This window comes from Pterocles gutturalis, unplaced genomic scaffold (assembly GCF_000699245.1).
Source record: "Pterocles gutturalis isolate BGI_N339 unplaced genomic scaffold, ASM69924v1 scaffold23682, whole genome shotgun sequence".
NCBI lineage: Eukaryota > Metazoa > Chordata > Aves > Pterocliformes > Pteroclidae > Pterocles > Pterocles gutturalis.
The window spans coordinates 1-22606 of record NW_010113445.1 but is presented as its reverse complement, the minus strand read 5'-3'; the positions used below and the strand labels follow the sequence as shown (position 1 = coordinate 22606).

The 22606-nt window shown below is 43.6% G+C and overlaps 1 protein-coding gene across 1 annotated transcript; it reads right to left on the bottom strand.

Annotated features, from left to right (window-relative positions):
- Positions 1–5746: 5746 nt before the first annotated feature.
- URB2 (URB2 ribosome biogenesis 2 homolog (S. cerevisiae)) lies at positions 5747–22595 on the bottom strand. Its single transcript, XM_010074513.1, is given in 10 exon segments — positions 5747–5970; positions 9502–9641; positions 10254–10344; positions 11371–11613; positions 12552–12662; positions 13889–14049; positions 16001–16747; positions 16750–19369; positions 21091–21267; positions 22470–22595. Coding segments are annotated over 10 exon segments (4614 nt in total). The 3' UTR covers positions 5747–5772.
- Between the last annotated feature and the right edge of the window lie 11 nt (positions 22596–22606).

Sequence of the window (22606 nt, the reverse complement as noted above, 5' to 3'; positions counted from 1 at the left end):
GCTCTTTTTCTTCTCTCCTTTCCTACAGCAGAAGCAGCCCACGGTCCTCATCCTTAGGACAGCAATGTTCAGCGGTGTGCACACTCTGAGAAACCCCAGCACAGCCCTGGGAAAGCCTGCAGAACCAATCCTTTGAGCGGAGGCTGTAGCAAAAAAGCAGGGGTGCCTGAACCTGACAGAAAACCCAGCTGCTCAATGAATTAACAGGGGCCATGTCCCCAGTTCCCCCATCCTTTTATTCTTCTCTTGCTTTCCAAATCCTCTTCATCAGCTATCAGCAGAAAGACCCCTGTCCTCTGTTTGTGGGGAAGAGCTGAAGAGGCATTACGACGACTTCCCTGCTGGAAAAAGAGGGCCCAGGCTCTGCCACAGCCTCCACAAGAAGATGGCTAGTTCAGAGCAGATCATCTGTGGAACTTCTCCCTTCAAGAAGCAATTCGGAATCCAACTTCTACAAAAAGTAACCAAATCAATGCCAATTGCTTGGGGCAGCAGTTGGTCTCCACCAATCTCAAAAGAGAAGCCCCAGAACTATGTGTCAGAATAAGGCTCTTCTGACACAACTCTGTATCTAGAAAGGACCAAGCAGGCACTGCTGGAAAGTCGTCGCATGGCTGTGTCTCTTGCTACTCTATGCTTGCATTACAAGATGCCTACAAAAGACAAAACGCATTTTCCCATTTTCATTCGTCACCATCTTTAGAAATTTGTACAAGAAAGTCAGCGTCCTGTTTCAGGAGGAAAGGGATGGCAGTACAGCTTAGGCACTTGGAGTGCCTTTATTTATTCTTCCCAAATTCTCTTGAAGAACTGTCAAGAGGTTTGCTAGAGGGCTCTCCTAGACTAAAAGCTCTGAAAAGGTCACAGAGACACACTTTCACAAATTTTCCAGGCTTTAAGGTCACGAAAGAAAAAAAAAAAAAAAAACCAAACCTTTCCTATTTTTAAAAAAGTACATGAACATAAATCAGTACTACTCCATAGCAAGGTATCACTTCCGCTTGCCTGTGACATAAATCTTACAGGGTAGACAGAATCACAGGACCATCTTCCTTTTTGGAAACTTTAACCATTTGCAGAATACTTCACTGATTATACAGCAGCAAATGTCAGCACTGCCAACAATGATACAATGGCACTTTTGTATGTTTCTTATTGAAAAAAATCAAGCAGTCATTTCACTGAAAAAAAAAAAATTAAAAGATCATTTCTCCATGCTTGCAAACACTGTTTAGGACACAAATGCAGTTCTCCACCTGAATGGCTAGAATCTGCTTCAGTTAGAAAAGCAATTGTTGCATCTCAAGGCAAGTGTCCTTACAAGTCTCTAACACACAAAGATTATAGAATCCCAGTATAGCTATTATCACAAAATCATAGAATCATAGAATACTAGGTTGGAAGGAACCTCATGGATCATTTGGTCCAAACTTTCTTGGCAAAAGCACAGTCTAGACAAGATGGCCCAGCACTTTGTCCAGCCAAATCTTAAACTGTCCAATGTTGAGGAATCCACCACTTCGCTGGGGAGATTATTCCAATGGCTGATTGTTCTCATTGTGAAAAATTTTCTTCTTGTGTCCAACAGGAATCTCCCCAGGAGTAACTTGTACCCCTTATCCCTCTCTTTTCCATGTGACTCCTTTTAAAAAGGGAGTCTCCATCTTCTTTGTAGACACCCTTTAAATACTGGAACATAGTGATAAGGTCTCCCCTTATGTTGCCTTTTCTCAAGGCTGAACAAACCCAGTTCTCTCAGTCTTTGCTCATATGGCAGGCTTCCCCGTCCTTTGATCATCTTTGTGGCCCTCCTCTGGACCCTCTCCAGCCTGCCCACATCTTTCTGTACAGCAGGGACCAAAACTGGACACAGTATTCCAGGTGTGGCGTGGAAAGCGCTGAGCAGAGTGGGATAATGGCTTCTTTATCTCCATTGGTGATGCCCTTCTTGATGCAACCCAGCATCCTCTTGGCTTTCTTTGCTGCACCAGCACAGTGTTCACTCATATTGAGCTTGTTCTCCCTCAGGACCCCCAGGTCCCTTTGCACAGAGCTGCTTACCAGCTGGGTAGATCCCAGTCTGCACTTCACTCCTGGATTATGTTTTCCCAGGTGCAAGACCATACATTTGTCTTTGTTGAACTTCATAAGGTTCTTCTTAGCCCACTCTTACAGCCTATCCAGGTTTTCCTGCAGGGTGGCTCTCCCTTCCAAAGTGTTCACTTCCCCACTCAGTTTGGTATCATTGGAAAACTATTATCACTGTAGACATTTAATTGTTCAGTAATAACAATACATAAATCTCTCAAAGTACTCCTTTATTCATGTTATTATGTTTTAACCCATAAAGCAAGCTTTGGAAGGAGCCTTCTGTTATCCAGCAGCCCTGGACCCGCATCAAGAAGTAAACAAATAGGAAGTTACTGATCCGTTTCAAACTCAAAGGAAAGTACTCAGTATGTTGTCTCCTCTCAGAAGGTAAGAAAAGGAAAAATAACTTCTTTCTAAACTAGCAAAATAATTTCTAGCCTCTTACACCATAATCATTTTTGGCATTTCTATCCACAATATCAAGATGAAACAAGCATCAAGCTCCACCTCCAGATAAGTAGAAGAATCAGCTGATTTTCACAGCAGCTACACAAAAACAATAAATAAAACCAACATGATCTTTGCCGGTCGTGACTCTTCTTCTCGTCCATCCTGTCCCTTACTTTGTATTTGAACTAGTTTTGGCACAGCAGACTTGGGCACTGCCTGGGCATGAATAACAACCCCCACACCCAGAGTCACAGGCTGAGCCTGCAGCACAGCCAGCAGGACCCTGATATCCCAGCCTGCGAGCTCTGCCTACGGGAGGTATTTCTGTTAGCACAGCAGCAGCGAAAGAAGCCCTCGGAAGAGATGCGCTGCATCCATAGTTGGAAATCTGGCCAAGATTAACTGTTGCAGAAGCCTGCAAGGACTGTGCTTTTAGATTCACTCTCATGAAGCTAACACTCAAGAGAAACAAAGGTCACAATCCTGTTCTTTGCTACTTCTTCCAAACCCTTTACCTTTCTGGTGCTCAGAGCTCGTAAACTAACCCAGCCTAGGAGAAAGGACTCCAAAACTGTTATTTCAGATGGTGCACTTGTACCCTTGCAGGATGGCTCCATCGTGTGACAAAAAGGGAACATTGCACCCACATGGGAATGTGCTCAGTAAAACAAAGCCTGCTTTCTCAGCAGGTGGTCTACTGGCAGTGACTTAATTTATTCTAGCTAAAAAAACCCTTAGCAGTTCTTGGACAAAGACCTAGGATTAGCAAGTGAAATACAGCCTTCTTTTTAACCCCTTTGTAACTTTTACACAGAAATGCTGCTTTGTGTTTCAGAACTCCACTGCCCAGCCTGGAGGAGGAGGGCTGTGGGGTAAGTGGCGGTTGCACAGCATATTTGAAATAAAGATTTAATTGTGGCAGAGTTTCAATTTTTCATTCAAACAAGCACTGTGTCCTCTTTGTAGCAGGAGTTTGTTACTTCCCTCACCCTGTCCATGTAAGTCAGTTACACATTTTCATTTCCAAGCCAAGAAGTTAAAATTGATAAAATTTTAGAAGTTAGCATTAATGAAGTAAAATTATATCAACTCAAGTAGCTTACCTCCTTTAAAGCGAAGAGTAAGACGTTATTTACTCTGTGGTCTACACTCAGAATCTTTTGAGCTATGTGTGTGGCTTGCAACCATATGGATACATCAGGGGAGCCTTGACACTTGGATGCCAGAGATGCTACCTCACTTCCTTCCTCCCCTGCTCCAAGCCTAGCTCTCCTTTTTTCACTGTTCTTTCCAGATCCTCTCCCAACACTCATAACCTTCCTTCGTTTCACTAGCAAATTAACTGTCTCAACCTGGATACCTCCTCTGTTTGGTCCCCTTCTGGGACCTTCCAGGCACTTTGGTGTCTCACAGCCTGGTGGGGCAGCAGTAATTATCCCTCCCAACACTGACATGTCCCTCCCATGTCAGCTTTTCACCTTTCAAATAAAATGCAGGAATGGCACAGTGGCGCACAGGGTCCAGCTTGGATGGAGTTAACTTGCTTCGCAGCAGCCCATATGGTGCTGTGCTTTGCATTGATTGCTAGAACAGTGCTGACAACATACCGCTGTTGTAGCTACTCCTGAACAGCACTTGCACAGTATCAAAGCTTTCTCTCCAAGCTTCTTGTTCAGGATGTGAGGAGGATCATCTCCAGTTCAAAGGATGAAGTTTAAGCCAGCACAGGAGGCTCCACGTGGCAAAGATGGAGGAGGTGAGCAGGCACCAGTGTGAGTTGCAGAGGTAGGTGCCCCAGGGCCAGGGACAGGCACCATCCAGGAGCTGCCCATGGGCCAGCAACCTGACGCCACAGCCTAGTCACAGTCCCAGCAGAGGTCTGCAATGTGCCAGAAGGACACAGCCAGCAGAGCAGTGCAGGAGGAGCAGGAAGGGCTTTATGTCAGACAGCAGCTGCCATGCCATGCCCCTGCCCTGCCTGCCCTGAGGCCCAGCTCCATCTGCCTCTGCTCCCCCACAGCCCTGCACATCTCCCTCGTCTGTGCCATGTGGGGTCTCCTGCCCCAGCCAAACTTCATCGTTTGGACCTTGCTATGAGGCAGATGGACCCAGTAAAAGTGGTAAGCCACATTCCAGTCTTCCTCTGACCACTATCTGTAGATTAGAGCAGATAACCATGTGAGAGCACTGAGTCCTTCCTACTAACTGCATGCACGTGTTAAGATTGTTTTACCACTTACATAAAAGTGGGAATCATAAAAGTGGCTATCGTTTTCAACAAAACAAACTTCTGTAATTTACCTAATGAAAGGGAGCTACTTGATAAAGCTTCTTACAGGCTCAAATGTGATTAATTTACCACAGCTTATTAAATCACTGTCAGCTGAGTTGCAGTAAGTCCAGGGCTTGCTCTTAACCTAAAGTGAATGCAAGGCACCAAGGCTCAGCTCAGACCTTGGATAGGTCTTGGTACTTACCATTTGTCACAAGATAAAAAAGTTCACTGAGAGCAACCACTGCGCAGATGACTAAGTGCAATTGCATAATGACAGTAAATCGACCAGAGCTCTAAGTGGTCAGTCTTTTTGATTATCATGAAATCACAGGATAATTCAGTTGGGTAGGAAATTCAATAGGTCAGACTGGGTTGCCCTGTGGTGGACTCAATAACAAAACCAACCAAGCAAAGAGATACAAACTTTGAAATTTTTTACTGTTTTTCCACAGTTTGGCAGAGTATCCTACCACACAGCAGTGTACAATTCACAAATTTCTTCAGTAACAAAATGTAAAATAACAGGGTACAAAAATAAGCATTTTAACTGCTTTAATTCTGCTTACCACGTAAGCAAGAGTAGGAGTTATAACCCTCACTTGCTTCTACACCAGACTATTGCTTCCACGGAAAAGCACCATGATGCGCCAAAGCCTGAAGCCTGACATCTGCTGACAGACCGCAGCGAGCTCCCCAGGGCTCCCAGCGAGTTCACCAGGGCCAGTACAGGTGCAGCAGTTCTGCCATTTGTGGTACACAGCAGGACCAGACCTAACAGCACATCTTCCCTCACCGTTCCCCATTCCCCCATTATGAAAGCCAGCTGGATGGAGACAGATGCAATCCACGTTTACAGACCCCTCTTCAGATTTGATCCGATACTTAGTCATCCCAAACCAAACAGCAAGTAAAGATTTTCTGAGCACTACAGATTATGCAGCACCAGGGAGGATTCATCACGCAGTATACTTTTCCTCTCCCTGTTTTTTTGCTTTGTGGTAGTGGTTGTAATCATTATACAGCTCCTTAAAGACCTCTCTTACACCTGCTGGTAGTGAGGCATTTAAGAACTTGATGTCCCGTTCAATGCAAAGGTCAAGGATGTGATATATCCCTTCTGTGAGATGTTTCTTCACAGCTGGATGCAAAGTCACCTACAAAGAAGAAAAAAATTGCATTAAACTTGAAGACAAAAAGGCAAGAAAACACCCTTTCCACAGTCAGTATACACTAAATGCTGACATGTTACCCAGTGCATCAGACCATCTGGAACAGTCCATTAGATAAAATCTAAGATTTTTGACTTGTGCAATATTTTCCTGATTTTTGCAAACATGTTTTGCAGAACAAGCACACCCTTTGCAATAAAATGCATAAGAGTGCTACTACACACATCCCTGTGGAGGCAGACAGTGATCATGAATCACATGAGAATTCCTCAGCAGAAAAAATGTAATTAAAAAGCACTAAAATACTTGCCCCAGATTACACATTTCAGTAGATTCTGTATGTCTCCTATTAGCTGTATGCTACTAAGTTTCAGTTTCAAATAAGCACTTCCTTCAGGCTACTCTGTAATTTACATTGGGTAGTCAATTTTAACTTATCACTTAACAACTTGATATTTATCTAACAATTTGTATCTGAGGACTTCAACTTACAAGCCCTAATAAAAAAAGGAAAAGAATAAAGCTCAGGAGATGGGCATTTCCTTGATCTAACATCAGAAATCAGGTACCTTGCCTGATATCATGCAGAAAATTGAAGGAATATGATGAAAGACTCAGGACTAAGTGTCCTGCTCCTGCCATTACTCCGGCTCAACCACACAACTAGTAGAACCACCACTACAACCAGGAACATCAGTGCTGACTCCAGAGCCCTCTGGTGCTCCAAGCTAACCAGAATTTGTCCCGTGCTCACAATCACTTGCTAAATACTTTATTGCCTGAGGTGGTGCTGGCCTCTGGCATAATCGTTATTTCTGCTGCAGAACATCATCTTATCTCTGCTGAATCCCAAAATTAGCTTTATGCCTCCAGACCTAAGCCTCTGCACTCCAGGCCTAATGAAAATTACATAAAAAGCTGTCACTAAAATTCAGACTTCTTTCTTCCTGAGGCAACTAATAAACTTTCCACTAATGAAGTGCACTCCTAATCACTGTGACAGGTTCCTACGCTCTTTCTGCCCTAAATGTAAAACAGCTAATATATTTTACTAGACCTGCTAACACAGCTGGGAAAAACACAGAGCAGGCATTAAGGCACATAAGCCTTTCTTTGGAACTGTGACCCTGATGAGTTTACATGTCCAAAAGTTTGACATTTTTCCCCTCCATGTCAGTTGATCTATTGGCTGGTTTATAACAGATGTTATTTCTCCCTACATCATGCACTAAAGTAACAGAATAGTTGAGTACCACAACTCCCAGTGAATGCACTGGGCTGGCCTCTCCCTTCCTAGGGCAGAGAAATGACTGCAGAGAAGGAGGACCAGCAAACCCACAGCTATTGAGAAGATAGACCAGATGTCCCACTTGGGATAAGCAGATACCTCAGAGCTGCAGTTAATGGAACTGCATCCCTTACATCACAAATTAATCTAGACCCATGCCTTGCTTGGGCTGTTCTTGCTTTGGAGTGCAGTTTCCTGTAAACACCTTCCAATAACACTGTGGGAAGCAGAACCAAAGATTTAAACAGCTGCCACTACTGGCTGGCAGTTTATTATGCTTGTGTTTTATGGTCTGTATAGTTAGCACAACCAATTTGTTAAGTATTACAGAGCTCTTGATGTGAGACATTAGACGTGTGAAGAGGTATTTCACTATTGCTGAATTAAGCAACAGCTCATAGACAAGAAGGGAAAAGCACTGTCAACAGTATGAAAGAGATTATAGATGCCACCCACTCCACCAAGGAATCTTTCTAGATTAACACAAAATAATTCACAAGGATATTTTACTTCCCACTATAAAGAGGAAGCACTGAGGGAACTGTTACACAACTACTTAATGAGTAAGTGATGTTCAGGCCAGTAGCTTTCATCAGTTTTAGTTCGCAGACCCTTAAAAGGGTTCCAGTAAGTGTGCAGGTGCCCATATAAAGATTTAATCTACCAACACGTTTTTCTCAGTTACCTTTGACGGGCCCCCAGGGTCTTCAGATCACAGGCTGAAAGCCACTGATCTGGACTCAGAAAAGATGAATGGTTAAAGGAGTTTTTCTCTCCCTCTGCAGAGCAACATGAAAGATGTGTATGTGCCCCCTTCAGAGAGGCATGCTGAGGCCTCCCCTTCCTCTGATATCCATCAATTCTCACCAGCCTCATAAGCAAATAAATCATCTCCTACTTGTGATCTATCTGTTCTGCCAGACAGAAAACACCCATTTGTCACAGTGTCCAGTGGCTCACCACATCGATTCCCCTTTCCACGCCCAAAGGTTCCATGCATACATTACCAATCCGTGCTTTCAGCTACCATCCATCACTTTCCATTTGCCAGTGATAAGTATTGCACAAAACTTTCCTGGAAGTCTCATGAGACTTTGTACACTGCTAATACTGAGTAAGTGTCCTTTCACCTGGGAAAGGTCATTTGACAATTCAAGTCAGGCTTTCTGAGTAAAGGCTCTACATTCAGCGATGAACAGATTCCAGAGTTCAGAGACAGTTAAATAAAGCAGAAGCAGTCTTACCAGTAATTTGTCCCTAGTATTTGTTCAACTATGTTTACTATGTAAACAATAACCAGCTTACCAGGAACACTAAATAACATGGCTAAAACCTGACATACCCCATTGTTTTGCTCCCAAACCTTGGAAAAAAGCTGGGCAACGGAGAAGGCAGCTGAGTTTAAGCTACATAACAACCTTCATGGTTAGTTACACCGGTTACACCCCAATCCTTCCAAAACATAGCACCAGTTAGGACATTTTTTGTGGTAAGAGAGCCTAAAATCAAAGACTTAAATTCCTTTTTGTATTTTAGCCCATACCCAGGCCAGAGCCACAAATAATCAATTTGCAGGTACTTCCAACACAAGCAGCATTCAAACCCTACATCCATTAGGCTGAACAGAATGACAATTTGAACTTAGGTCTGTATGTGAGAAGCTACTGACCTGGCTCTGGCATTCATAACAGTAGAAGTAGTTGTTTTCAGCAAGGATGATAACGGTATCTTTGGTACAGAAGGAGAATTACTGAGGAGATAACAATTCTCCAGCTTGGTAACATTTTCTCCATTCACTTACTCATTTAGACCAGATTAAAAGACATTTTCCAGGAGAATTTTTCTCTGTTACTTTGCTAGACAAGGCCCTACCTAACTTCTATCAATCCTGGACAACTGAAACTAGCTGGGAGAACCTAACTACCACATGAAGCAAAAACATCACCCAACATGAGAAAAAAGCAAAGCAGTTCTTTTTACAGAACAGGCATTGCATTTCTTTGCTTTAAAAAACTACAGCTCACACTTTAGAAAGTTTTCAGGAGCTGGGTAAGAAAGATTCTCAGAAACTCTTGCTCAAAATAACAGAGTCCGGATCAAACCTGTACCCCCATGAGGCATTTATAACTTCACAGATTTTACAAAACCTAACACAGCTGCCTTTGGAACAGGAACTCTAGAGCCAGCACAATACCATGGCACTTTCAAGACAGATGAGAACACATTACCTTTTGCAATTCAGTCACATATTGAGCCACAATGAAAGCAGAAAACACAGTAAAGTCCTCCATTTCTGAGGCTATATGAGTATACATCCGTTCCACCAAGTGTGCACACTTCAGTATAACTTCAATCTCATCTGCATTGCCTAAAACAGAAAGTGAGTTTCAGTCTGGCATTTAAGGTTAGGAAAAAAACAAAGAATCACCCAATCCTCCATGTGATTCTTGAACTACATGAAGCCAACACCAGCTCGCTCATTTTATCTTATTTTTCTTATCAAAGCTTTATTCTCAGCACAGAATGGTCACAATTCAGGTCTGTAGTAAACACAGCTCCAGTCTCAAGAAGCTCCACTTAGTAGGATCTATGCGGGCCTACAGCTCAGGCATACTAGCATGTATCACCAGAGCTCACAGCCACCATGCTTTCAGGCCCAGAGGTTGATAGGAAGAGCAGAAATTGGGCACAGCAAGCCTTACCGGTTCCTGTCTACTTGCCAGCCAGTCCGTGAAGAATACATTACTTACCTAAGGCAGCACTGTCTGGATGCAGCTCCACAGGACCCCCAGTTATTTTCATAAGCCCACAATACTACAAAGCCCATCCTCAATTTTACATAAAGGACAGACAGGGCTAATGGTTTCAATGGCTAGGTTTTGAGGACTTTGCTTCTGGTGCCAGACTGCCCTGTTCTGCATCTCCTCTTCTAGAATATACAGAATTACAGTGCGTATATACAGTGGAAAAAATATGGTACCTCTGTCTCCTTTCTGACGTCCTTCATGCATGACAGAAACAACAAGGCGATGGAAACTGTTCAGAAAAGATGGTGCCGCTTTCAACAGCACCTGCAAAGACATGAAATAAAAATGTCTGAGATTACATAGTAAAGGAAGTGGAGAGGCTAGAGGTACACCACCCCAGAATCTGATGAAAATCAATTCCTGCGAAGGAAACTATATAGCTTATACAGCTGTCAGGAGCAGAGACTCTTTTCATTCCACATCCATACAGTGTGTAGCACATGAGAATCCTGGAGCAGGACAGCAGTCCTGGCCATATTAAAATATAAATAAAAAGTAAACATCTCATTAGAGTTACTCCATCTCTCCAAAGCAGCATTTGATTTACTACCCTAATATCTAGGGAATTCGTTCTTGCTGGTAGAGAACCTGTGTAGCCAGACAGATTCACAGAACACAGAGTCCAGTAACATAACAGATCACTGTGTAAAAACAGCCTGGATAAACAGCTTTCTACCACAGGGTTTTTGTAAGGGCATTTCAGCCTTGCTTTTAGAATTTGCCATTTCCCCATCTTCAACTTTCTTCACTCTCAGTCCCAATACAAATGCATGACGCTCCTTTCCTTTTTTCTTCCACCTCTGCCTACATATTCCACGTAGGACTATCTCCAGCCTTGTGCAAGTCCTGGCATGTCTTCACTTTCCCATGCCACAAGGCTGGCAAGAACACCAGGATGGTAGAATGTTTGAAGGTCACCAACTTCTAACATGTCTAAGCCTTGTTTTCAAAGGACTGCAGAATCTCTAGTAGGAATGAGGTCCTAGAGCCTAAGTCATTTGTGCTCCTAGAGATCAATCATAAAAAAAGGGAAAGTTTTATTCTAATCTAGCATCAGATGTTGACAAGCAATCTGCTGCCAAAGACCAACAATGCAGGAATAAAACAAAGCAGGAGAGCAACTGAAATTAAGTGAGATTCCCTGCCTTTTAAATGACAAGCGGTACAAAGCACTTTCATACTATCAGAACAAATTATTTCAAAACCACTATTAAAAAAGAATTCTCATCACTGGCCTCTGTATTGGTTCCTTCTACCTTTTCCCCTCCTCCCAGCCCCTCTCAGATATACCTTTGGATGACACTGCACAATAGAGAAGAGCACTTCATGGACTCCCAGGAAGACACCACGATAGTCTTCTGTCTTCAGATGATCCAGAGGGACTGTTAGGAGAATGCTGAATGCCAATGCCACATGGTGTGGATTCAAGAGAACCCCTTCTCCTTGCCTTAGCAGAGCTGCTACAGTCTCTAGAATAGGTACAACTATGGTGGAAATCAGTGACTGGTCCTGACAGGCCTCCTTGGTTTGCATCTACAAGACAGGAACAGATATGGAGTAGTGCATTAGCCACCCATCACTAGCATTTGCACAACAGAGAACAATAGTGCTCTAACTTGAGTCAACAGAACTAGACTGGTGCCAGGTGGACTGGCAGGCAGACTTCTGCACTTTGGACGTTTTCATGCAAGTGTACCCAGGGCAAGGATGCATAGGATGCATTTCAAGCCAGCACTGCTGCGAGTGTGGAATTACAACTACTCCCCAGCCCCCTGACAACCAGCACCTCTTTGTATCTCCTTAATGAATGCATTGATGCAGTTCTCTCCTTTACAAGCAAGGAGACCTACCAAAAAAAGGCAGAAATTGCATGCTCAAGATTCTCAGGCACTGCAGAGCCAATCTCTGATAAATTCTGGTCTAGAGACACCATCACCACAAGAGAAGAAAAACCTACATCACTAGGTTTGTATGTGGTACAAACGAAGGACAGGAATCCTGGGTTTGGTTACTTTTAGTTAAGTTTCCTATTCATAACTCCATGAATTTATATTATATTTTTTTTAATATGAGCACTTTTTTCTTTTTGTTTTGCTGTTGTTGGCTTCTGCTGCAACATGCAGCTGACAGTTACCTTCTCCTTTGGACAAGAGGAAGGAGAGAAGACTCAGATTCTCTTCTCTGCAGACCAACAAGTTTCTCCCAAGCTCCACATTACATGGTGCAGTCCCAGAAAACTACTGACAGTAAGAAATGAATGACCTACACATTGCACTCACAGGAAAATACTTACTTGAAGAAGGAGAGGAAGGTCTAGACAAAAAACTATAGGTGAACCTGGTATGGATTTGTCTAGTATCCACAACTTTTTTGTTCCTGTATGCCCCTGTGCATGTTAGATGTGTCCACTACAGACTCCAACAAATAAAAGGCATAGGTAGGTAATGAAATTACACTAAAGAGATACTTACAGCTAAGGCTGTGATTATCTGTGGGCTGGCAAACCAGAAAGCTTTCTCTTTGTCTCCACTTAATGGGCAGCTGAGCAACAATTTGGTTAGTGTAACAGCTGACAATACCTCCTGCAAAAAGCAGATTGATGATCAGTCACAGCACAAGATGCACTGGCTCCTTTCAAGTACAGAAGAGCTCTTTCAAGGGCAGTGGCAATTTTGAGCGTTACCAGAGCCCTGACACATAAAAGTCCTCCCACCAACAGATCTCTTTGGAAATAGTGAAGTAAGCAGCACCTCAACAAAATTTAATATGCTGAGCAGCACTTGCCCAAAAGTAATGCACGCTACATTTATTTTAGAAACAACTTACTGTACAAAAAGGCTTACATGATTTTTGAGAAAGGAAAGCCTTCTCCTTCAACTGCCACTAGATAACAGAGGGAAGCAAGGGGAATACAGGGACACCAGTATACTGTACATTAAAAATGCTGCATTTGGCAGCAGGGGTTTTTTTCTTGCTGTCTGTTATGACAGACTGATAAAAGAAACATATTACAAGCTATATTCAGGTGGCAGGAATTACATGCATAGTACAGGGATTCCAGATAGACTTTCAAAAATACATATCAAGAATTGATGTAGCACATCTATGTCTCTTTCTGACAAATAAGAGACAGATAAACCCCCAAGTTTAATCCAAGTTTCATTCTCAAGTCACTGAGCTTTCTATGGAGGGTACAGCTGGCTTTTTTGCCAAAAGCGTTCCAAACGTCACCACTGCTGCTTAAGCTGCTCTGGAAAAAAGGCATAGTATTTAAAAAGCTACTAAGTGGTATCTGGTTATTACAGAGTAAAAGCCTTTACAGAGACAAATACCAAAGGCACAAGTGCAATTTCAGGTCACTCAAAAATGCCAGCATTTCTAAAAGTGCCTTTAACCCTGTTAAGAAGAGCCACAGACAAACTGTGGTTAAACTCACTGACTGCTAGTATCTGTTGTGCAAAAGCTCTGACTAGCAAGTAGAAAAAAAAAACTCAGTATGGCCTGTAACATCACAGCTGTGTGATTTCTGTTGACAATACACAGAATTAAGACTGCTCACACCTTAAACTGGACAGACAGTTTTTCCAGTACGTTTCCATGATCTGTCCACCTCTCTCAATTTATATCCTGAACACTTCTCAGCACCATCACCAAGCCCTTAACCATGTAAATTAATTTGACCTGACCACCGAACATAAAGCAAGAAGAGGAAAAAAATATTTATCAGATGCCATTCAGCCAACAAAATTTTTTCAAGACACAGGAAACTGAAGAAAGAAGTTGACAATAAACTAAGCTCATGCCTTACTTTAGCCTTCTGTTGCCAAACATTCCTCATTTCAAGTCCCTGCAGCACCAGCCTCATTATGGCATAAAACTCCTCAGCAGAGCAGTTTCCCAGCAGCTGGACAAGCACCCCTGTCAGCTCCATCTCCATACTTCGGATCACTTGGGTTGTGACTGCAGGACCTGCATATTCAACAGATACAAGCATGTTTTAATCAATTCCTGAGATAGGGACTTCCACAGGTAAGAACAGGGCAAATCAAACCTTAAAACAGCTCTGTGGGTGTCTTTAACACTCAAATGCATGGAGGGCCCCATGCTTTCCCTTTACCTCCCTTCCCACTAGTGCAATGAATTGCTGTTCTCAAATATTTCCTACCCTAGGGTTCACAGAGCAATCATCATACCAATAAAAAGCCTTCAGTAGTATGGAACTATTACCACAAAGCATGTGTACAAGCCAAGGGAGTAGGCTAAACAAGTCACAGGGCTTTACTACAAATACTGGCCAGAGAGCCAGCACAAGTCACAAAAGTATTAACCTGACAAAGTTTAGGCCTCTGCTGATCATAAGTCACACTCCCCACTTAATCATTACTACATAGACAGTCCTGAACTAGCTTATATCTGAATTGATTCTGAAGGCTTGTTTTTTAGTTCCACATGTATCCACAGGATCTGTGGCAATGACAAAGTCTTCTTCAACGGGAATCCATATTTCACCTTAATGCATATTTATTCATCAGAAATTCTTACAGCTTTTTACAGTGGTTAATTATGTCTCCAGGCTAAAGCACTTTACCAGTCTTAGACAAGTGAGGCACAGGATAAGAGAGAGAAAAGTCAACAGAAAAAATTACAGCTATTGAGACGTCCTTATAGTCCCTTGTTCTAGTGTGAAATCCCTGCTCTCAGTGCCCTCACTGAACTCCACAACACTGAAGGATTCAAATGCAGGCCAGCGAAGAGACAGACTAAGCCTGTACCTATGTGCAAGTTGCAGCTCAAACTCAACTGCGCAAATTCAAGATCAGATTTTCCATGGAGAGCTGTGCTCTGTTCTTAACATTAATGCCAATATAAACACTGACATCATGACGGTAGTACACTTGAGCAGTAGCCTCTAAAGTGGGGTGTGCACAAGACAATCCACTGGGGTGCAGTAATAAAATATCTTTAATAAATAAAATGTAAAAATACTGTTTACTTCATCTTTGTATCATGGTTTTTAAACTTTTTTTGGCGTATGCTTTGTAATGTACGTAGTATACTAGTAGAATAACACATGCATATAATTTATAAATAAACATATGTTGCGGCTGTATGCTCAATTTATTTTTTTTTACCGATAGGTATGCACAATCAAAAGTGTTTGAAGACCACTGCACTAGAGCACATTAGTAATAAGTTCAACAAATTGCAACTGTTCCAAGAAGTCAGAGAACAGTTATGTCTACACTGTGTTTAGTTCATCTCGCTTTGTATATGAGACAATATAAAGGAGCCATCAGGTCACCCAGCGGGCAAGAGAGGTTTTTCATGTCATTTCTAGCCCTGGCTCTTTATTTGATGGGGATAAAGGGACAGATCTGTCAACTTCCCACAGACTTTATCAGAATTGCGGGTGTTCAGCATCCTTAACAGTTAAGTGATTTTCACTGTTTTATAACCTTGCCTATCAGATAGAAAAACAGATGAGTGTTTTACTGTAAGGTCCTCCGAAATCCTCAGGTGAGATAATTTGACCTGCTGCACATCAGCTGCTTCAGGGGTGCCCACTATACCAACTACATGAGCAGAAGGACACTGCACCTTCAGCCCTACAGAGGTACTACCACCTTCCTGTCAAAACGCTCTACAGGGATGGGTAACTGAGGACCTCAACTATTAAGATGTTTGCATCTTCCAGGAGAAGATCATTACCAAATTAGATGGTGGCTGCGGTTCAGGTACCACAACATTGCCTCCTTGAAAATTTTCCTGTTATGCATTCACAGAAGGATAGCCTGCTGCTTTAACACAACTAAATAGAAAAAAAGACTTTTAGAAAAGCTGTAGGTTTTGCTAAATGCCTTTTAACTCGCCTCTGTGCTGCAAAATTAGCAAAGAAAGTGGAGAAAAGGAATTTTCATACCAGCGAGAAGCTTTTTTACAGCAAAAACAACCATGACTGCAGTTTGTTTTCCAGGATACAGTTCTGGCACTGAGCAGAAGACCGTTAGGAACTGCAATGCAGGCTGAAGGAACTGCAGGTTACCTCCTGCGCAAGACAGCTCCCTCAGTATCTGAGAGTAAAACTGTTGGTACAGTTTAATACGGGGTTGCTCCAAAAACCCACTGGGCTCCTTCTGCCAGCCCTTCTTGACAGCATGGCTCAGATCTGCTTTGAGAAGAGCAGTGACAGATGGTATGAATGCTACAGGCAAAGGCTTGTTTGGGTTGTTACTCTGAAGACCGTGTTCAACAGTTCTGACCATCTGGAGAACTACTGGCTCCAACAGAGCAGACAGTACATCTGCAGATTGCAGCTTCTTTTCTGGCAGCTGCTGAAGATAGAGTGTGACGACATGACACAGTGTGGTGAATGCCATGAGCAGTAACTGCCCAGCTGCGGGATTCCAGTTTTTCCAGCCTTTGCTTTTGGCTGCACCAACGTCTGGCTTGCAGCTCATCAGGAAAGCCATGAACTTTTCCAAGTTGAGCCTCACACTTTGTCTTCTTTCAATGATCATCTGAAGAAAGCTTTCCAAAAAGGCTTGGACTTCCTGGAGATACTGTGCCCAAACAGGAACAGTCAAAACATCAGTGAAGAATTTGCTAGCTGTGAGCTGGGAGGTCATGACAGCCTCAAGAACATCGCTGGCATGAAACACCTTAAGCCATTCCTGCCAGCTTGCAGGCACCTCAGGAGGTGGAAGCAGGTACTTAAAAACTTCAGCAATAACAGCTTGCTGCAAGAGACACAAGCCCTGGTATTGGCTAGCAGGGACAGCAGCACCAGAAAACACCGGGTACAGTCAGAGGGAAGAAGACTATCTAGTTTCAGAAGAGAAGCAATTTCTAGCAAATCCAAGTAGCTTTCCAGCTGACTTTCTTTCAGGACAACAGGGCAACCGTTTTTTGCTAGCAACCCCATACATTGGGCAACTTTCTCCAGTGTTTTCCAAGACAAGCTGAGCTCATCCTTCAGCAGTTTGTTTTCTGATGGTGCTTCCAACGGGTCGACAGGTCTGAAAGGAGCCAGGATTTCTTCGTGCCAAGGGATATTACCTGCAGACAGGTGTTGAAGTGGCAGATCTGCTGAATCCCTGTCAGCAGAGGGCAGCACCCCAGCAAACTGATGAATAAGACTTGTCAGAAAAGCACAATGCAGGATCTTCATTTCTGGTAGAAAGGAGCTATGCATCAAACCAAGAGATATCTTTACAATGCTGATGGAAGGCTCCAGGTCTGTGTCAGCTTCCTGAGCTTTGGCCAATGCTAACGTCTCTAGAAGCACATTTGCAATGTACTCTACATCTTTCAGGGAAATATACGGCAACAGGATAGTCAGGTTGGAGATGATGAGGTGCCAGTGGGCCGTGGGGTAAGTGAGATCACTTATGGTGCTGATATCTCCATCCCATGGCTCAGATTCTCCCCTGCTTATGCTGGATCTCCCAGACTCCAGGATGAAAGCTGCGGCATGCTGCAAGGCCTCTAAGTCAGCTCTGGTCTGCATTAAGATCATCTTCATTTTCTGAAGTGTGAGCAGTTCTAAGCAATATTTACTAGTGGAGGCAAAACTATTTGCAAGTTCCATGACTCTCTCCCAGCACTGCTCCTCTACACCAGGAAGGAAAGCTGAAATGCCCCCGTGCCTTGCAGCAGACGCAGTAACAGCACCAACAACTTCAGCTGCTGGAGACACGTACTTACTGCAGCTAACACCAAACAAAGTGTCTACCTCAACCCAAGTGTAAACAAGTAGGAGAGCAGAGTCACTGGCTTTTCTTAGCCAAAGGTCTGACTTCTCTTCCTCTCTTCTAGAAGCCTGTAGCAGCTCCATCAGTGGCTGAATTATTCCCTTCTGCATCTTTGCCAGCAGACTCTGAGTGCGAAGGACCACAGGGGAAGGAGTGACATCGTCTAGGCTCCTCATGTTGAACAGAAAAGCGTGCAGCACCGAGCTCACTGACAGCAGCTTCAAGGCCATGTCAGCTGACCCTTCAACAGCAGGAACAATAAGGGTCTGGCATTTCTCCACAAAGAGACACAAAATGTCCAGAATCTGGTTGGGCGGCAGTTCAAGGAGGCACTCACGAAGCTTTACAGTCAGGCCCGCAGAGAAGACAGGCAGCCTCAGTTCATCAGCAGCTGGCCAGCAAATGACTGTCAGCACCTCCTCAAAGAGCCGTGGGAATTGTCGCAGCTTGGAGTAAGTCTGAAACATGGTGCTGATGAGAGCCTCCTGGGGCTTCTTCATGCGTGGCTCAGAGACCTGGGCATCAATCCAAGCCGAGGCCACTAAGTCATCCAAGTCTGGCTCTACTATAAGGTGGTTTAATGACATCAAGAGTTTGAGACACCTGAACCAAGCAGGGATGGAAGCTTGGGAGTGACTAATCAAAATCTGTGCTAGCTTGCGGTAAAACCCAAACTGTATCTCCTTGTGCCGGATACGGTCACTGGCAACATTATAGATATCATTGCTGAGCACCAAATTCAGAAGCTGTTCCAAAGCAAGCAGCTCTGTGCTCCACTCTGCAGGAGAAAGCATATCCTCCCTCACACCCTGCTGTAGGCCAGAGAGCCTGAGACAGCCAAAAAGCCTGCTGAGCATGTGGAAACACACAAGGTGGTTTTCTGCCTTACAGTATGAGTCCAGAAAGAGCTTATATAGCAGGGACACGGACCCAGCCACAACAGCTCCATGGAGGGCAGGTTCACAAAAGCCACTGCCCAGCTTGGTCTGCAGAGTGTTGACTGGTAGCAAATGACCTTTCAAAGCTCCTTTCTTCTTCTCCTGGAGTTCCTGTTCTCGCAGCAGCTCCTCTTTGTAGGATGAGAAAAGCTCAGGCTGGAATAACCCAGCCTGCAGCAAAGTTTCTACTTGGTTTCGGATTTCCCTGCTCAGGTGTTGACGCACATGGTTGTCATCTGCTTGCGTCCAGCTCCTCACAGTCAGCAAGTGCCTCAGGAGCAGACATGGTTGGAGCAAGTGACTTGTCACCTGGCCAAACACACGATTTGGGTTGGTTTGCTGCCTCTGGATCAGGAGGTACTGAGCAAAGGTAAGCTGGAGGACGTTGAACACCTGGGAGCCCACGGTGTCATCGGACGCCAGCTGCTGACATGCCAGCTTGGACAGCTTGCTGAGGAGATCAATCAAGAGCTCACACTTTGCTGTATAAATGACGGAGAGTGAAGGAGTAGAAAGAATGCCACTGGAGCAACTCAGCACTGTGCCAATGTTTTGCTGTGTTTTCTGAGAACAGGCCTCTGATAATCTCTCATTTATGACCTGAAGATTGGGAAAAAAACAAAAACAAACCAAACTCACAGTTAATTTTGCACACAAAGATAAAGCTCATCATAATGAACTAACACCACCTTCTGTGAGTTCTGGCTGCAAGAAGGCTGACAAAAGCTTTTGTTGGGCCTCTTGTATTGTGGGTCTCAAACTAGAAGCTCCTTTGGTCAGAACAGTGTCCCTGCATTTGTTTGCACCAAAGGATGAGTGTGGAAGCCCTCCTTCAATATGTGTGCTACTGGCACAACAGCATAAGACCATCCATACTTGATCCTAACAGTTGATCTTGCAGAAAGGAAGTAGGGATAAACTTCCTCCCTTTCTGCAAGGTCCCCAAAATTATGTTCCAAACAAACAACAAAAAAACCACACACAACACACTTCCTACCTTTGATGCAGAAAGCTTACTCTGTAAGAATGTCCATGACTAAATATTATCTTCATATTTTAAAAAGAGACAGTTTCCTGTGCTGATATCTGGAACGTGAAGGACTGTTCTCTCTCCTCTTTGAGGGATACACAGAAGAACTAATGTTTACTTGAACTTGCATTTTCCTTCCTTTTCTCCTACGGTTTTCTCCTTTGATCCCCTTTTTATTTGCTTCCTTTTCTCACCTCCAGATAATCTATTCCCTTTTTATTTGCTTCCTTTTCTCACCTCCAGATAAACTTGTCAGTAAACGAATTCAGTAACAATTTACAAAACTGCCTCTATTCCAGAGTTAAAAACCTCAACTTCTCCTCTAAGGAGTGGACAGTTCATTTCCTCAGCTCAATCCCCACTGGAGTAAAATAGATCCTTACATTCATTCCACTGGACCCTCTACCACCTCTGTCCTTGTACCTCTCACCTAATTTCAGCCAGACAGGTTTCACACCCACACCATGTTTAAATTTTCTGTGTACGCTTTCTATGTAACATCTCTGAAGCACAAATTTCATCCAAACAATTCTCTGTACTTCACAAATCAATTTCTGCAGGTAAAGACAGCTTTTTTCCTGCTTCCTTCCAACCAGATCACAACTACAAGAGTCACTTTTTCCAGCCATTTTGACTGCCTTTGCAGCCATACACTAAATTCTGCTATTTCTGTAACCGGGAAGTTGAATAAGAAGTTACAGTTTCTGGTTCAGTTCTAAACTGTAACTTAAGTCTCCCCCATTCGCTTTCACCTGAGGCTAAAACAATGATATGATTAAGATCAATAATGCTTCAGCGCCACCACCATTCAGAGTTATCATAAGAAGCTGCAGGGTCCGGCTGAGCAGCACGTCACACTGCACTGGTACTCAAGCCAAACACACTGATCAGCCCCATGGTGAGGGAAAATCTCTCTCCCCTCAAGACTCCCAGGCAAAATGACAACATAAGCAGTAAATAATAGAGAACAGCAACGCATGGAACTGAGCCTTTACTTACCTATTGAAATACTTAAACCAGTTCACTCTCTGACAGTTTGAAGAAGACAGAGAGGAAGATTAACTTTGAGGTTATTATTAGAATGCTCTGCCATTTTCAGCCTTAGTGTTGCACAAATACAAATTGTGTCACAGTACAGAAACAGAGAATTTTTTATTAGCAGTCCTAAAAGCCATCAGATTAATTATTATATATTTCACATAACACCCTACACTGTGAGGAAGAGTTGTGTACTGTAGAAGATATGCACTGCTATCCAGCATGTTACAAAAAAATTCACAGTTTTAGTTACCTGTGCAATTGAAAAACCGAGACCGATTGTCTTCCCACTCTTTAGGAGATTCTGTAGTCTTCTACTATGGATAACATTGTCTAGATACACCCAGAGTTTCTCAACAACTTCATCCTCCACTTGAGGTTTCTTATTGTAGTATGAAACCAACGCATGGCTTACCCAATCAAGTAAGACCTGTTAACAAAAGGGAAAAGAAGTAATCTTTAATAACCCCCACGCACGAACAAGACAAAAGTGGTACCTCTTCACAACTACAGCACACGTGCCTTGAGAACTGCTCTACATCCAAGCAGAACAGGCTCCGAATGAGCAGAGAAGTCCATCCTTGTAGGTCTTAACCAAGACCTAAATTCCTAAGAGCTTTCATTCTAAATCCAGTGTTGGCCCTGTGCTCCCCCACCCCCTCCCAGGACAGCTTTCAGGAGTCAACATCCTAAGGCCCTTTTGTCAGGGTATAATTCTGACAGCCAATACCGACTAGCAAACATAGTCTTTTAAATCAGAACTTAAAGAACCAGAGGGTGTTCACTTTCTGACAATTGGTATTCCTTTCACATCCTCCTCTTGGTATGTTTAAATTTACTACTTAGAAATCCAGGCCTAGGAATTTAGACATGTAAAAACTGGAAAAGGTTGAAACCTATTAATTTAAATTCTTGATTTCAAAATAAAATGATGGTGTATGGCTAGCTCTAATATTCTAAGTAACTGAAATAACAGGAACTCAGAATATTGATCTCTGATGGTGTGAATGCTACACTCCACAAGACCATCAGGCTGGAGAAGCAGCACAAGACACCCCTCACTCGGGGAAACACTGAACAGACCTTCAGAAAACAGGGTTAAAACAAAAGACTTGAGTGGAGAGGGTGGGTTACAAGCATCTCCGAAAGAGATGCCCATGAATCCAGAGTGCACTCCTTCCATGTGCATAAATTTAGAGCACCAGGAAACACTGTGTAGCTACAGGCAGTTCTCCCACCCTGAAGTTCTTGTTCTTAACTACGACCAGAAGCACCTGACTTTATCCCGTATCCGATATAACAAGCCATGCTAATGCCAGCTGGGAAGACAATGGTTCCCCATCTGTCCGTGAGACTGAACACACACACCACCCTCTCTACAAGACTCTTCCTGCCCTAATGCAGATCCTTCTGCTGAAGCCACTTGAAAGATGGTCTTATGAGAACATTTCACACAGCCGGGCAGAAGCGGAGAGCCCTCCCCAGCTCACCCTCGGAGCCGCACTCGCACTGCGCCTCGGGGCAAAACCCCAAGCAACGAGATCCGGATTTTACCCATCAGCTCATCCTCAGAAGCAATTAACTATTGGGAATATTTTTTCCTGTCGCTGTTCAGCACGAAGCAGCACTCACTTGTTCTTTATTAGGAAGAACGCACTGGTGAGAAATCCACGCAAAACGGGCTAGCTTGAGCTTGTCCTCCCACGGAGTCTGGGCGCTTTTCAGCTTCAGGTAAATCCCGGAGTAGATGGCAGCCATAGGGCCAGCAC